We start from the raw sequence: 16,675 nt of genomic DNA, 5'->3' as shown, positions 1-16,675 counted from the left end.
TTTTGTGGAGGTTTTTGTCTCTTCCACATAAACTAGTAAACAGTTCAGGAGATTGTTGCTCCATTTGTTACAATTGCAAATAAATATTATAAAAAAAGTAAATTCTGTTTGTAATAATTCTTTGGATACACTACATTTTTAATATGCTAGTTGTGATAATTTTATGTCAAGTCAAATTGTTCATAGTCATATTTTATGTTCCTAAAGTAACAGAATGACTTTCAATCTGGAAAAGAAAAAAGAAGTGCTAATGTAGCATTTTTTCAATTTTTCAAAAAATTCCCATTTTTTTTTAAAACTAGGTTTGTTTCCAAGCTTCAAAATTTCCGGAAATTTTACATCTCTACCTCCATCCCTGGTTAGCTCCTACATTATTTGCATCAGACGGGTTAGATTTTCGAAGAAGACAGGGAAGTAGAGAGCAGGAAGGAATAATGGCACTAGTCATATCAAATTATTGGGTCCAGTTGGGATGGACAGTTTATTCCACAAAGTCCTGTAACATTCTAGGTACAGAAATTACATTTAGTAAACCTGCAATCAAATGAATTTAAAAGCAAGGATAGACAAAGCCAATCCACTCTCGCTAGCATTCAGAGAATTACAGCTTAGAACAAAAAGTTCCTATCCCACTCAATTACAAATAAGTTTAAAATGTGGTAGAAAAACACTGAGACACAGAGGAGAACACAGGATTGGAATAGATGACCTTCAAGATTCCTTCCAACTATGATGGAACATGACAACCCTTTTCCCTCTCATTACTCACTTTTCTCCCCTCAAACTCTTAGTTCTAAACTCATAGGAAGCCACCTTATACAAAGTTGTACCATAGGTCCATGTCACCTACACCTATTTAGTAGCTGACAGTTATTTTGCAAGGTTTCAAGCAGAGGTTTTTCCTAGCCCTGTTCAAGATCCTTGTTAACAAGACTGAACTTGGGACTTTCTGAAGGCAACATGTGTCTTCTACTGCTAAGCCATGGCTCTTCCCATAGATCATCCTTCCTACTATGATATACATATGCTCATGAGAGGGCAATGTGCAAATTCTTATACCGCATGCAATTAAAGTATACAAATTATATGAAAAACAATCCTGTGGCCAACAATATCTTTAACGTGACCCATATTGCCAAACAAATTACAGGCACAGCGCAGCAGTGAACAAAAATATATGAAGCAAAACAAAAACTTGAACTTGGTCAAAAAAGATCATTCACGGTTTTTTAAATATTTAAGACACACACGCACAAAATAAATCTGCCCCATACCTAATGCGTAACTTACTTCAGAAAATATCTCTGGCCAGAAGGAGTCTTTGCCATCTCCCAACCTGGTGGTAGTGGTAAATCATCAGGGATTTCAAAAGATGATTGACGGAGGTGTTGTGAAGAAGGTGCAGCTCCAGAAACTACACTGGTGGGGTTCAGTGCCCCTGGGGAAACAGTTCCCAACTGCAGCGAAGCTGGAGACGAGTGAGCTCGAACATGCTGAGGAGTTAAGGTGCCTGCTGTCCCTGCATCTGTGCTGGCCTGCAAAGAGTTAAACAAGTCTTTAAATCTCCGATGTAGCCAAATATCCATTACTTTAGCAATGTTACAGAGAATTGCCAATTTTCAGTTTAATAATAATAATAATAATAAAACTTTATTTTTATCCCACCCTTCTCCCTAACGGGACCCAGGGCGGCTAACATATTTAAAAAAACAGATTTTACCATACATTTGATAGCCCAGTCTTATACGTGGCAACAACTGGGGCACTGACCTTTCAAATTCACAGGACATGCGGCATTGCCACTCAAAGAAGCAAGGAAGCAACAGATACAAGACCAACAACCCTTAGACAAAGTAGAATTGAGTTTGTTCTGTATGTATGTTTGAAGTTGGACTACTCTTCCATTAATAAGATAGTAAACAATTTACAACAGAGTGCCTATGCCATAGATTTATGCTCACACGTGCGCACACCCCTTAACATTAAGTAACCCTCATCTCTCTCCTATTTTACAGCTGTCAAGCACTCAATTTTCTCCCCCATCACCAAACATTCCCCTTCTTGCCCCACAACTTTATCAAGGACTTCAGAGACAGCTGTGAAAGCTATTTAAATACTATTACTAAACAGGACAAACGAGGTCCACATTACAAACAGTAAGACATGTCTGGTTTTGGTAAAATGTGTTCCAGATGACAAAAGGATTTGAGGGAGTGAGGAAAAGAAAGCAACTCATGATTTAAAGCAGTGCAAGTCACTCTGTTCTTCAGGTTAGCATTCCTTTTATCACTGTACCTCTAGGGAAGACCTTGCACCCACTGCCATTTTAGAACATGGCCAAACTACCCCCTCCCCATCATCACAGCATAATGGCATCCTACTGTAAATAGGCCCAGAGAGAGAGAGAAGAAGCGAGTCAGTGAAGGAGGAATATTTATATACTGCTTTTCAACAGATTAGTTCACAAAGCTTAGCAAAATAAATCAATAAGTGGTTCCCTGTCCCAAAGGGCTCACACTCAAATACAGAACAGACACCAGCAACAGCCATTGGAAAGGACACCATGCTGGGGTGAAGATGGACAGTGGCTCTCCTCTTGCTAAATGTAAGAGGACACCACTTTAAAAGATGCCTGTTTGTCCCATTAGCAGGTGACAGTCAGAGCTACCCGACCTAAAGAATCTATGTCCTATGCAAGTCTGACATACCCCCCTTCCCATGCCACTCTACCATCTTCCAAAGGCTACCCAAGGCCATGACCCTTCAATAGATTGAAAAATGGTTCTTAGGGGAATCCATGCAGCTCACACACTGCCTTCCTCCGGCTGATAGTCATTTGATTTTCTCTGTAAACCACTTTGTGAACTTTTTTGTTTAAAAGCAGTATATAAATACGGTTAACAACAACAATAGTTGGGGCAGGGAAGAAAAAGAAATTCTGTGTGTCCTTATTGCCGCTAAAAGGTTTATACTAAAGCACTGGGATAAGTTACACCTCTGCCATTATTCAATGGACTGAAGACCTCTTAACAATCTCAACATTCAAATATATGGCACAGACAGCAACTATGTAAAGACACATTTTGGGGTATTTGGAAGCCTTTGTTTGAGATTTATCTTGAGATGACTTATTTTTTATGCATTTCATTTATGCATTTCATTTATATTAGCTTACGCATTTCATTTATATTATTTTTCCTCTTTTTTGGATTTTATGTTTTAGGTTGTGTTTCAGTATATTTATCCCTAATAAAGAAGAAAAAAATAAAAGGAAAGGAACACACATCAGCCACAGGTTTTAATACAAACTGTTGTGCATTTACAGGGGAAACTAGAAGTCACACACAAGTGTTGTCACAGACTTCTGATGGCAATTTTTGAAAACCAATCTAAAAGGATCTCTAACCCCTTCCCACTCACTACTTTTTTCCCAATGCAACTCCTCCCATCCTCACTAAGCTTTTGCTCCTCCCTTAGGAATTTCCAGCAGAAAAAGTTATTCCACATACTACTACTCCACGCAAATATACCCACACCCCAGATCTACTGCTGCTTTCCAAGATTTGACTGCTGGTACTTTAAGCTGAAAAATGGTCTCAGAAGCTCAGGGAAGGAGGAACAAAAAAGAATACCATGCTTAAATCAGCTGTTCAGGAGAGCTAAAGTGTTCTGTAGACACCAAAATACTGCATATCTTACTTGTGCTGCCTTGAAGGCAAATAGTAGCCCACACTACACTAATTTAATTCAGGCTTGTAAATAGCCACTTGCTTGGTTGCTTTCAACAAGACCAGGATTCTATCAGGCACAGAGCCTGAGAGGTCTTACAGAGTCGTTTCCTGAGACCAAAAGCAACTTATACAGGCAGAGTCAAAGCATGCTAGTTTGAGGGGGGGGGGGAAGTTTAGAATAGCAACTTGTTTATTTCATTAACAGCCCAAGCTTAAGTGGGTCTACTCAAAAGTAAGTCCCATTGTGCTCAATGGGGCTTGCTCCCAGGAAAGTCCATATAGGATTGTAGCCTAAATCATCTTAATATGATGAGAGAAGTAAAGCAGCTTGTTTTAATTTACTGCACTTTGGACACCTTTCCAGTCCCAAATGATGCCAAGGGCAATATGCAAAAGCTTATCTTGTCCCCAACATTGGAGGGGTGGATTTCCATCCGTCTTCTATTTGACTTCTTAGTTGTACTCCTCTATAACCAGAGACATGACATGGAAAGAACACCACAGCACCTTCACAAAGTTAGCAAGATCCAACAGTGTGGACAGGGATCAACAGAGATGCGACAGGTTGGGGGGGGGAAGGAAAAATATATATGCTTCAAGAGCTCTGTTCAGAATGCTGGGAGAAGGAAACAGAAGCACACCTACCAGTCACAGCCCCCAAGCTGCAGTATTTCTTAAACTGTGGGTGGGGACCCACTAGGTGGGTCACAGGCCACTTCAGGAGGGTCCCCACTCATTTCAATGTGTTTTTTAATTTCAATATATTAGACTTGATGCCACCATGGTATGCGACTGCATTTGGGGAAAGGTTACAGATCTGTACTTTTAACAGGCTATTTTGCATATGCTTTTAACAATGCTAGTCAACTGGGCTTACTCCCAGGTAAGTGGGGATAGGATTGCAGCCTTTAGGATGATTTTTAAACAGATCAGCAGATGCTTGGAAGGGTTGGGGAGGTTCTCTCTTACATTTAAACTTATACTTATTGTAAACTTAATTTAATTGATTTGATTTTGTCATATGGGGAATGTTAAACATTTTCATGCTAGATGCTGTCACTTCCAGCCATGATATCATTTCCAGGTTAATGACATCACTTCTGGTGTGCCCTGACAGATTGTCATTCTAAAAAGTGGGTCCCGGTGCTAAAAGGTTTGAGAACTACTGGATTATAGTATATTAAATGTCACTTCTGCATCCCCATGCTACTTCTAAGGCACAGGGGAGCATACTTAAGGTCTGAGGGATTGTTTAGCTTTTTAGAACCCCGAGGTTCACCTACTAGAACCAGGGATAAAGTAGTGGCTCAGGAGGGTGGACAGATGGAAAAACAGACCAACTCTGAGCACACACACAGTTCAGAAATTTGTTCCGAGTACCAAAGCTGAATTATTTCACACAAAAATTCATTTCAGCAGCCTAGTTTAGGAAAAAAATAAAATCAAAGTCTTTGGTATTTGTGTTAAATGATAACCTGAAGCCCTTGTTGATCTGCTGCATGTCACCTAGAGATCCACCAGTAGATCCCAACCTAAAGCCCACCCCTGTTCTAAGGAGGCTCAGGACAGTTTGCATAGGTTGCCCCATTTTATCTAACAGCAACACTTAAGAGATCAGTTGAGGGATTGTGTCTTTAGGTTAGGACCTCAGCAAGTCCATGCTCAATCAAGGATTTGAATCTAAGCCATCGCAGTCTGGCATGCTGCAACATACTTGGAAAGGTTATGGCGTTTGGGCCTCTTCAGCCTAGAAAAGAGACACCTGACGGGGGGACATGATGTCCCCCTCTGTCTCTGCAAATTATGCAGGGGATGGACAGAGTGGATAGGGAGATGCTCTTTACACTCTCACATAACACCAGAACATCCACTAAAATTGAGTGTTGGGAGAGTTAGAACAGACAAGAGAAAATATTTCTTTACTCAGCGTGTGGTTGGTCTGTGGAACTCCTTGCCACAGGATGTGGTGACGGCATCTGGCCTGGACGCCTTTAAAAGGGGATTGGACAAGTTTCTGGAGGAAAAATCCATTACGGGGTACAAGCCATGATGTGTACGCGCAACCTCCTGATTTTAGAAATGGGTTATGTCAGAAGGCCAGATGCAAGGGAGGGCACCAGGATGAGGTATCTTGTTATCTGGTGTGCTCCCTGGGGCATTTGGTGGGCTGCTGTGAGATACAGGAAGCTGGACTAGATGGCCCTATGGCCTGATCCAGTGGGGCTGTTCTTATGTTCTTATACTAACTTTTAACTATTATGGAAGAGCAGGCATATCTCTTCTCTAACTGGAATATAGAATTAGCTATGCAAACACCTGAGATTTGGAAACCCACAAACTCACTAAAATGATTAAGATGACAGTTAGCCATGCAGATTGCCAAGTGTAGGTTAACTTTTAAAAACAAGCCAAACACGCACCTTGGCAAACCTATACCTATCGGTCCATGCATATTGCTGTTCAGATAACTTCTGTGCATGTAATACTATTCTCCTATTCTGGAGGAGGTGCTTGAGAGAAACACTAATTCAGGAGGCACCATTTCTGTTCACTAGGAAGCTCAACTTGTCACATACATACCCCCTTTTTAGGACAAAAAAGCACCACTTTTAAATCTTACATACAGGTGGAAGAGAGTGAGAAAGAATGTACCAATATATATGAACAAAATATCCTGCATTCCATGAGGAACCATTTGCCCTTAAAAGTATTATGAAGTGTATAGGTAGGGGATTGTCTCTCCTACTATGTGTACTCTCCTACTATGTGTAAAAGATGTATTGTGAAAATATTGTATTTGTATCTGCTTCCCTAAAAAGAAGCTTGAACCTGCAGAAGCGGCTTCAGAATCAAGCACCCCACATGATCCAAATCAATGCAAGAAGCCATGTGGGAAGTCTTCCCAAGATGATGTTAGGGTCAGGCCAGAGTGTTCTGCAGATGAAGATTCCCTAAAAATCAGGAGCTGCAGGGTAGAAAATTGTTGTCTGAAGTAGCCAGAAACTGCTTCCCTACTGACCTAGACAAGGGCAGAAGGCCAGGCCCACCCAGAGGCTTTCCCTGCTAACTACCAACTGCAGAGGCGGATGTTGCATACCCTGTGTGCACACCCTTCTGCACCTGAAGAGGGCTCCAAGCACAGGGCACACACATTAGCTATGGTAGTTTAGTAAACTAGGTCTTGGCTTCAAACTGCAAGGCTTCTAACTAAAACTACCACCCACTGCCAATCCCAACAGACAAGCTAGATAATCTTTGGTTAAGGTTAATATATTTACAGCCATTACTGTCTACCACAAATTCAAAGTCACACTCACCTGAAACTTTGAATCTATACATACACATGCCGCTTTTACTTTTTTTACAGCATGTATGCACATGAGCCTGCAAAGTTCCAAAGCTTATGGCATGCAATTAAGTTCAAGCAGTACACTAGGAATATGGAAACCATTTAGACAAGTATGTCAGCCTTTTGTATTTAAGCAGCGCACACTGATCACAGCTATAGTTCCATATGGGAGGCAGCTTAAATGCAGATTAATGCCAGTTTGCAAATAAGAAAATCATGATAGAAACCACTCTTAAACCAGAAGTTTTAACTTGTTTCTGTGCATAGCCAATAACTTTTCATCCATGACTCTCAGGGGACTCAAGATATTGGACCTACTTGGAACTATGCAATATGCCTGTATTAGGTTAAAGTTCAAAGCAAGCAAAGAAATAGCCTCTCTCTGCAGCTTGACGGCATCAAGACTAGCCTTTTTTCCATTTAAAATCTGTCAACTGAATTAATGCTTCAGCTGAGAAATTTGTGCTGCCAAGGTTCAATGTATTTTTTTAAGCCACACACGCACAGCCAAGCCCTTCTTGAAAGAGAAGTTTAATAAATGGAAAAGCTGGAATGGAATGGAAAATAGACGATATAACCGGTCACAGAAATAGCAGTAGCTGTTAGAGGACAGCCACTCGCACTTTTGCTGTGTGTACAAATGACACAACAGTAGCTTATAATGAAACACTCGTTTACAACCAAATTCACTTCTTTAATTAAGCCTCAAAGGAAAGCAGCAGCTCCCCTCTAAGTTAACTTTTCCCTGATCGGTTTCAAGGCTTTAACAATGATGTACAAGCCAAGTTTATTTGTAACCTGGTGACCTCAATTCTGAAGGTCCTACTCCATTTGTGCCAATGATTACTACCTTTAATGTCAAATCACATTATTTGTCAATTGTCAAATCACATTACAAAGTGGCAAGAGCACAGCAACCACACACCTTGCGATACCCAAGCTTTGATTAGGAAGCGGGAATCTAAGCTGGATTAAGATAAAAATTTGGCATAACTCTGCAACTGGAAGTCGGGGATTCTTTCCATCCTGTCCCCTCAAAAAACTGCTATGATGGGATCACAGTCCTTTTGCCCTTCCAAGTAATTTCTTAGGTGGCTTCAGAGGCCTTGAGGGTCCCTCCACCAGAAAAAGCTCTGCTAGGAGGAAGGGCCCTGCAGCAGGGAGAACAGGCTCTGGCACCATATAGGGCCTAATCTAGAAAACACAAAACTCAAGAGGCTGTGGCTTGCAATTCCAACTCTGCAGCTCAGAGTGAAATGCCAGACTTTCCACAAACTTGGGGGGGAGGGAGAGGGGGAGGAGGAGGAGGGGAAGGGAGCACAAGACGCACATTAACACACTAGTAGGCAGACAGCGCGTGTCTCCTCCTTCCATCTCCCCTGCAGAGAGAAGGGTAAGGGGAGAGAAGAGGAAGCAGAGCTGCAGCAGCAAGACAGTGTCCCACTAGCAGCTGAGAAGGACCCCCTCCTCACCAGGGTCAGAATAAAAGCCAGCTCTAAAGAAGAGAGAGCTGCCCCACCACCCCCACACACCAACAAGCACCCAGAAATAAAACAAGGCTATGGGGTGAAGAATTGGAAAAGTGGCCTGAATGAGCCTGTCCAGGGATTTACGGGGCAAGAACTGGAATCAGAGGAAAGGTCAACTTCCTCCCAACAAAAGCCAAGCTGGAGGACAGCGAGGGGGCAGCTCTCCTATTGAAAGAGGCCTAGGGCAGGAGGGATGAAAGGAAGTGGCAGCAGAAGAGGGCTAAATAATTCTGGAAAGAGTTGCAGGAAGGAAGACAACATACCTAACAAGGACGCCAAGAGATTCAGGAGAGCAATGAGGCCTGAAGAGGTCAAAAAGTTGCCTTCAGGTTCCTCCAAATAAAAGGCAGTTCCATTTTGTTTTGGGCATTCTATACAGCATTTCTCAAACTGTGGGTCGGAACCCACCAGGTGGGTCGTGAGCCACTTCCAGGGGGTCCCCACCCATTTCAATCTGTATTTTATTTTTAATATATTAGACTTGACGCTACCAAGGAATGTGACTGCATTTGAGGAAATGTTACAGATCTGTACTTTTAACAACTATGCATATGCTTTCAACAATGATAGTCAATGGGGCTTACTTCCAGGTAAGTGTGGATAGGATTGCAGCCTTTGGGATGTTTTTAAACAACAGACTAGCAAACGCTTGGGAGGGTTATAAGGGTTCTTTATTTTAAACATTTCTAAACTTATAATTATCGTAGACTTTTACTTACTTGATTGATTTGATTTTGTCATATGGGAGGTGCTGAAAATTTCCCTTCACAATGTCACTTCTGGCCATGACATCATTTCCTGGTTAATGACATCACTTCTGGTGGGTCCCAACAGATTGTCATTCTACAAAGTGGGTCCCAGCGCTAAAAAGTTTGAGAACCACTGCGTATACAACTTACAACCCAATCCTATGAATGTCTAACTCAGAAGCAAATGAGGCAGTGAGGATAGGATTAAGAACATAAGAACAGCCCCACTGGATCAGGCCATAGGCCCATCTAGTCCAGCTTCCTGTATCTCACAGCGGCCCACCAAATGCCCCAGGGAGCACACAAGACAACAAGAGGATTACTGCCTTATGCCCAAGTTGCCAAATGTCTACCCAAGATTTCATCTTTCCTTTCGGCATGTCCTAACAGGATCTGAAGAGAAAACTCGTCCACCTAAAAATTCCTATGGGTCTTACAGCCAGGGACTGTATTATATCCCTTACAGCAGAGTTTAGCCTCTCCACCACCACTGCCAGGCCCTCACAAGGCCTGAAGAGAGGCAAATAAAAAGGGGGTCACCCCCCCATAGTAAGAACCGGAAAAGAGAAGAGTCTCAATCTAGTTGTCAAGACCAATCACAGATCCAGGAGGAAGGGGATTAGAGATGCATGGATCCTGCAGTTGGAGGCATGGAAAGGGGCTGGTCATTTGGATCCCTTTTTCTTCTCAAGAGAAGAAGAAAATCTTTGTCCCGGTTCCCTCAGGAGTAACATCTCTTACAACAGGCCTGTGAGGAGACTGGAAAGACCTGTGCATACTCAGCACTCAGGCACAATCTTTACTGCATGCTCAGGACAAGTGCGCAGGTAAGGGCCAACTACTTCCCCACTGGCAAAGTAATCCTAGGTGAGGCCTGACACATTAAATGAGAGACCAGGGCTCCAACTAACTGCTGGGAAGTCACGCCCTCTGACCTGGAAACCTTCTCCCTTCAGGCTCAGGACTGCTTCACCCCATGACGTACATCACATACCCATGCCAGAAAAAAATACACAGCATCTCTCTATGCACAGTCACACACAGCTTAGTGTACAAGCGTCCATTTTGCTGCATGGACATATCTATTTAGCTACAGGCCACATCTCCCAGAGAAGTATGCTCAAGGCAAACTGCACACATGAATGATGTTCCTGCAGAGACACTTGCCCCACACAGGAGAAGCACACCACAAAAAAGCAGCCCTCACCTATATGGGGGGGGGGCAGGGCAACACCTGCTCTTAACTAAAAGGAATCCTAAGCACACAACTGCATTTCTACACATAACTGTTACCCCAGCCTGTAGATTTGCTTTCCTCTACTGCTCCCTTTAAGACTGTAAGCTCCTTGGGGCAAAGCCCTGCATTCTTCCCTCCCTTATGTCACCGCACAAAAGCATCAGATACATTATGAGCAACAGTTACTAATCAGTGCAAGCCACTCTGCACACGCTCTCAGGAAGACTGTCTAGTTAAGGTCTCCACCTTCAAATGAAAACAGCTTCCAGAGCTCAGCTTAAACAAAAGCCAAGAGACAGACACAGCTCTCGCCTTGCTGGGGGGGGGGGAGTAAAGGGGTCCTTCTCCTTCTAAAGGGGGGAGTAAAGGGCTTATTATTACACCCTCTCCCCACTTCAAAGGACAGCTGGGGTGGGGGGACAGACAGGGGTTGAAGTTTTCCCATGGCACAGTAGTTACTTTAAACAGTGTTTCTCAAACTGTGCATCAGGACCCACTAGGTGGGTCATAAGCCAATTTCAGCTGGGTCTCCATTCATTTCAATATTTTATTTTTTATATATTAGACTTGATGCTATCATGATAGGTGACTGCATTTAGGGATATGTTACAAAGCTGCACTTTTAACAGGCTAATATGTATATGTTTTTAACAATGATCATCAATGGGTTTTACACCTGGGTAAATGTAAATAGAATTGCAGCCTAGGATTGTTAAAAGTTTTCCTGTTCAATGACGTCACTTCTGGCCATGACATCATTTTCAGGTTAATGACCTCACTTTCAGTGGGTCCTGACCGATGGTCATTCTAAAAAGTGAGTCCCAATGCTAAAAAGTTTGTTAAACATTTTTCCTCTTGATGATATAACTTCCAGCCCTGACATCACTTCCAGGTTAATCCCATTTTTGCCTAGCCCACAGGTGTACACATAGGGTCCCTGTTGCATATATGCAACATTGGGCAGAAACGGCTGAATGACCTCACTTCTGGTGGGTTCCAACAGACTGTCATTCTAAAAAGTGGGTCCCGGTGCTGAAAAGTTTGAGAACCACCGGTCTAAGACATTTCTATCTGCCTTTCCCATGCCCAAGCAAGAAGATCCCAGGCGGCTGACAAAAGCCATAGTAAAAACACAAAGTGATACAAAGTGTCACAACAGGTAGCAAGACAGAGAAACATCCAGCCAGTTAGTGTAACACACCCCAGGGAAAGAGTATCACAGCGCCCAGAGGTGGAGCAAAGAGGTGCTGCTCCTTTTCAGAGGCATCCAAGAGGTTTGGGGGCGCCCTGGGGGGCCTTTCTTCCCCCCACCCGCAGCCACCCCGGGGTGCTCACCTGGCGAGAGTGGGCCTTGGGCTCGGGCGGCTTGAAGAAGGAGTCGGGCAGCTTGCGGAGCCGCATAGGCACCGTCTGGGGCACGTTGGCGCCCTTGGGGTTCATGACCGCGTTGAAGAGGGCCTCCAGGTCCGTCTCCGAGTCTCCCCGGACGTGGACGATCTGGTGCCCGGCCGGGGGGGCCCCGGGCACGGTGCCCCCGCCAGGCTGCTGCTGGCTCGACGGCTGCTGCCCCGAGGGGGGCTGCGAGGGCGGCTGCCCAGCGCTGGCGGGCGGCTGCTGCTGCTGGGGGGCCGACGGGGGCTGCTGCTGGGGGGGCTGCCCGGCGGGGTCCATGGCCGGCTGCGCTCCCTGCTCTGGCCGCGTCGCTCAAGCCACAGCTCCGGGCTCTCCGTCCAGCATGCCCCCTCCTCTTCCTCCTCCCCCGCGCGGCCGCCCGGGGGTCCCCCCGCCGAGCAGTCCCTCGGGGCTCCTCTGCCCCCCGTCCCCGTCCCGGTCCGGCCCGTCCAAAGCGCGCAAAACTTTCACACCAACTCGCGCACAAACTTTGCCAAACAAAAGTTCGGAGACGCGCCCGCCCGAGCAGCTCCGCCCAGCGCGCGCCCGCCCGCACCGAAGCCCACAGCGCATAATTGAGCCCAGCCGGCGCTGGGAACCTCCTCCTCCTCCTCTTCTTCTCGCGCCCGACCGAGCTGAAGTTCAGAGGAGGCAAGACCCAGCCAGAGCTGGGCGCGCCTGCGCTCTCTCCAGCTAGCCATCCATCCGCCCACCTTCTCCTCTCTGCCCTCTCCGTTCCTCCGCCCACCTGGCAGAACGAGCCTCCCAGCTACCTTCACCTCTTCATTTCCTAGACCCGCCCGCGTAGCTTCCAACGTGGCTTATGTTCAGCAACCAAGTGTTTAATTCTGTATGCCCCCCCCCCCCCAAAAGCGTTCCAGCCCTCCCTGATCTCTGCACGAAGGAGGGAAAGTTGGGACTATTTTCCCTCCCTTGCCACACACACAGACCAAAAGGGGGGGGGAAGAAATGGGACCCCTCCCTTTCCAGGCTCCAAACCTCCATGGGGGGTGGGGGGAAGATAAAAAAAGAAAGGAAATCCTCCATTGGCACTGATTGGGTTTTATCCCCCAGGCCAGGGGTCTCCAAACTTTTCAGCGTGAGGGCCACATCATATATTTTACATTTACACAGCCCCCCCCCCAAAAAAAATCAGTTTTAGAAATGAATGAATAAAATTTAAATGAATGAATAAGCTTTACTTGCATCTTTTTGTGATCAGCATGATATGATTTGGAACTGATTTGGAACTGGATGATTTGGATATGATGTGACAATTACAAAGAAACAAAGCTGTTTGCACATGCCCGATCTCGGAAGCTAAGAAGGGTCAGGCATGGTTAGTACTTGGATGGGAGACCGCCTGGGAATACCGCGTGCTGTAGGCTTATACCATAGTCTTTCGAGACTGAAGGTTGCCAACCAGCAAAGCTGTGCTTAAAATAAGAAATGATTTCTGATGGTAAATATATCAAACACTAGCAAATGCTCTGACCAAAAAAAAGTTTATGCGGGCCAGATAAAATCTTGTGGCGGGTTGGATGTGGCCTCTGGGGGGGTAGTTTGGAGACCCCTGACTCAGACCTCCATGCCAGCTGTGCTTGAATTAAGAAATAGGACCACTCTTAAGGTTCAATCCTATACATATTCTTGGGAGGAAGCCCCACTGAACACAATGGGACGTCTGAGTAAAGATGGGTAAGACTGCAATATAAATTAGTTTCATTCCCCATACAGGGGAATAAAATAAGTTCATAGAAATCCTCATTTAGGCTGGCTGGCGAGTGGTCCCAGGGTCCAATCCTAGTGCAGCCACAATACAGCCCCATGGTAAGGGAACAAATGTTTCCTTACTTTGAGGATGCCTCTGTGATTGCCTCCCCACCATGGGTCGCAGTGCATGCCCCATTGGCACTGGAAAATTGGATAGAATTGGGCCCCCAAACTCCTTCCTCAACCCTGCAAACCTTTGTGCATAGCAATCCTGAGCATACTAACTCATAAGTAAATCCCATTGAGTTCAGTGGGAGTTATTCCTCAGTGTGCTTAGGGTTGCCTGCACTAGGGGAAGATTGCGGGGGGGGGGGGAGATAGAAGCTCTCCAGGCTACCTGCTTTTATATTTTCTTGGCTATTTTACTGTCAAGAGGCCAGAATTGTAGCACTGGCTGCAGAAATTAATTGGTACGTTAAAATGAACGTGAGTGCTCATTTCCACAGAGAAAGATTATACAATATAGCGCTCAGGAAGCCTTAGAAGTACCTGATATCTTTAAATGTTATGATGCTAAGCTTTCTGCTTTACACACTCAGTTTTCCTCTAACTCTGTAATAGTAGCAGAAAAAAAAATTACAATTTTAACTTCTTTAACAAGCATATACCATTTTCACTTTATCTTCTCTGGCTGGGATCATCCAGCTTTGGGACAAATGAAAGACAAAGTTATGGTAAGTCCATCAAGTTCAGTGGGAGTAACATTGCAGTCTTGTGCCTATCTACTCAGAAGTATGTCCCATTGAGTTTAATGGATCTTATTCCCAGGTAAGTGTGTACAGCCGTGATTTTCAATTTTTTTCATCTCATAGCACACTGACAAAGCACTAGAATTGTCAAGGCACATCACCAGTTTTCTGATATTTAAGACACAGCATGCTGCAGGTAGGGGCTCACATCCTTCAATGGCCCTACTAATAAATGATCCTCCCCCAAACTCCCACAGTACATCTGTGGACCATTTGCTGTACACCAGTGTGCCACGGCACACTGGTTGAAAATCAGTGGTGTATAAGATTGCAGCCTTACTCCCAGGTAAGTGTGCACAGCATTGTAGTCAGTCCTAATCCATATCTTACTAGGATGCTAATAAGATGTTGTGAGGAAACTTGTGAAATGCATTACTGAAATCAAGATAAATTACATCCACATCATTCCCACCATTCACTGTTAATAACCTAATTTAAAGAGAGAGAGAGAGGACATTTATCTGGCAAGATTTATTTTTGATTAATAAAGGCAGGAGGTCTGGTCTAGAGCAGGAGGGCAGGAGGTCTGGTCTAGAGGGTAGAGCCTCCATTTGCCTGAAGATTAACATCCACAAGGTCGCCAGTTCGAGGCCACCGGCACCGTGCGACCTTGAAGCAGCTGGCAAGCTGCAGCTGAGCTGTTCCATCTCCTCGGAGCGTGGGAGGATGGAGGCCAGAATGTTAAACCAGATCGGAGTGTAACATCTTGAATGTGGTGGTTCTTGAAAGAGAGAACCTTCTTTCAATTTGTAAAAATCCCTGCGTGGATTTAATAAGCCTGCCTGTGTAAACCGCCTTGAATAAAGTCTTGAATAAAGACCAAAAAAGGCGGTATATAAATACTGTATATTATAGTATATTATTATTATTATTATTATTAATCCATGTTGGCTTTTAGTATTCATTGCATTGATACTCAGATGTTTACAGACTATTTCATAATTTATTCCAAAATCTTTTCTGGTATTGAACTCAGCCTGACAGGTCTGTAATTTCCCAAGTCCTCATTCTCCCACTTTTTGAAGATCAGGAAAACATTACACTGCACATCCCCACCCCCCAGGTCTTCCCAGACAGAGGTTCTAAGAGTTGTTGTTGTTGGCAACCTTCAGTCTCGAGAGACTATGGTATCGCGCTCTGAAAGGTGGTTTTGGAACATCATCTAGTGTGGCTGAAAAGGCCAATTCGGGAGTGACAATCCCTTCCACACCGGGAGCAAGTGCAGTCTGTCCCTGGTCTGTCTCCCTGGCTCTGGGCCTTCCTTCTCTGCCTCTTAGCCTCAGACTGTTGGCCAAGTGTCTCTTCAAACTGGGAAAGGCCATGCTGCACAGCCTGCCTCCAAGCGGGCCGCTCAGAGGCCAGGGTTTCCCACTTGTTGAGGTCCACCTAAGGCCTTCAGATCCCTCTTGCAGATGTCCTTGTATCACAGCTGTGATCTACCTGTAGGGCGCTTTCCTTACACGAGTTCTCCATAGAGGAGATCCTTTGGGATCCGGCCATCATCCATTCTCACGACATGACCGAGCCAACGCAGGCGTCTCTGTTTCAGCAGTGCATACATGCTAGGGATTCCAGCAAGTTCCAGGACTGTGTTGTTAGGAACTTTGTCCTGCCAGGTGATGCCGAGAAAGCGCCGGAGGCAGCGCATGTGGAAAGCGTTCAGTTTCCTCTCCTGTTGTGAGCGAAGAGTCCATGACTCGCTGCAGTACAGAAGTGTACTCAGGACGCAAGCTCTGTAGACCTGGATCTTGGTATGTTCCGTCAGCTTCTTGTTGGACCAGACTCTCTTTGTGAGTCTGGAAAACGTGGTAGCTGCTTTACCGATGCGTTTGTTTAGTTCGGTATCGAGAGAAAGAGTGTCAGAGATCGTTGAGCCAAGGTACACAAAGTCATGGACAACCTCCAGTTCATGCGCAGAGATTGTAAAGCAGGGAGGTGAGTCCACATCCTGAACCATGACCTATGTTTTCTTCAGGCTGATCGTCAGTCCAAAATCTTGGCAGGCCTTGCTAAAACAATCCATGAGCTGCTGGAGATCTTTGGCAGAGTGGGTAGTGACAGCTGCATCGTCGGCAAAGAGGAAGTCACGCAGACATTTCGGCTGGACTTTGGACTTTGCTCTCAGTCTGGAGAGGTTGAAGAGCTTTCCGTCTGATCTGGTCCGGA

The 16,675-nt window shown here is 45.0% G+C and overlaps 1 protein-coding gene across 8 annotated transcripts in view; it reads right to left on the bottom strand.

Annotated features, from left to right (window-relative positions):
* The window catches only part of YAP1 (Yes1 associated transcriptional regulator), a 134,043-nt gene extending 121,513 nt beyond the window's left edge, over positions 1-12,530 (bottom strand). For 3 of the 8 annotated variants that reach the window (XM_066619951.1, XM_066619953.1, XM_066619952.1), the window contains exons 1-2: positions 11,931-12,527; positions 1,291-1,535 (exon numbers count right to left, since the gene is read on the bottom strand). In XM_066619951.1, the coding sequence (XP_066476048.1) occupies positions 1,291-1,535; positions 11,931-12,266 (581 nt within the window). In that variant the 5' untranslated portion in view covers positions 12,267-12,527. Of the gene's footprint in view, positions 1-1,290; positions 1,536-11,930 lie in introns of all 8 variants that reach the window. The other 5 variants (XM_066619957.1, XM_066619956.1, XM_066619955.1 and 2 more) reach the window with 4 other exon arrangements.
* Positions 12,531-16,675: the final 4,145 nt, after the last annotated feature.

Source organism: Tiliqua scincoides, chromosome 3, assembly GCF_035046505.1.
Source record: "Tiliqua scincoides isolate rTilSci1 chromosome 3, rTilSci1.hap2, whole genome shotgun sequence".
In the NCBI taxonomy this organism is placed as follows: Eukaryota; Metazoa; Chordata; class Lepidosauria; order Squamata; family Scincidae; genus Tiliqua; species Tiliqua scincoides.
This window is presented reverse-complemented; position numbering and strand designations above follow the sequence as displayed.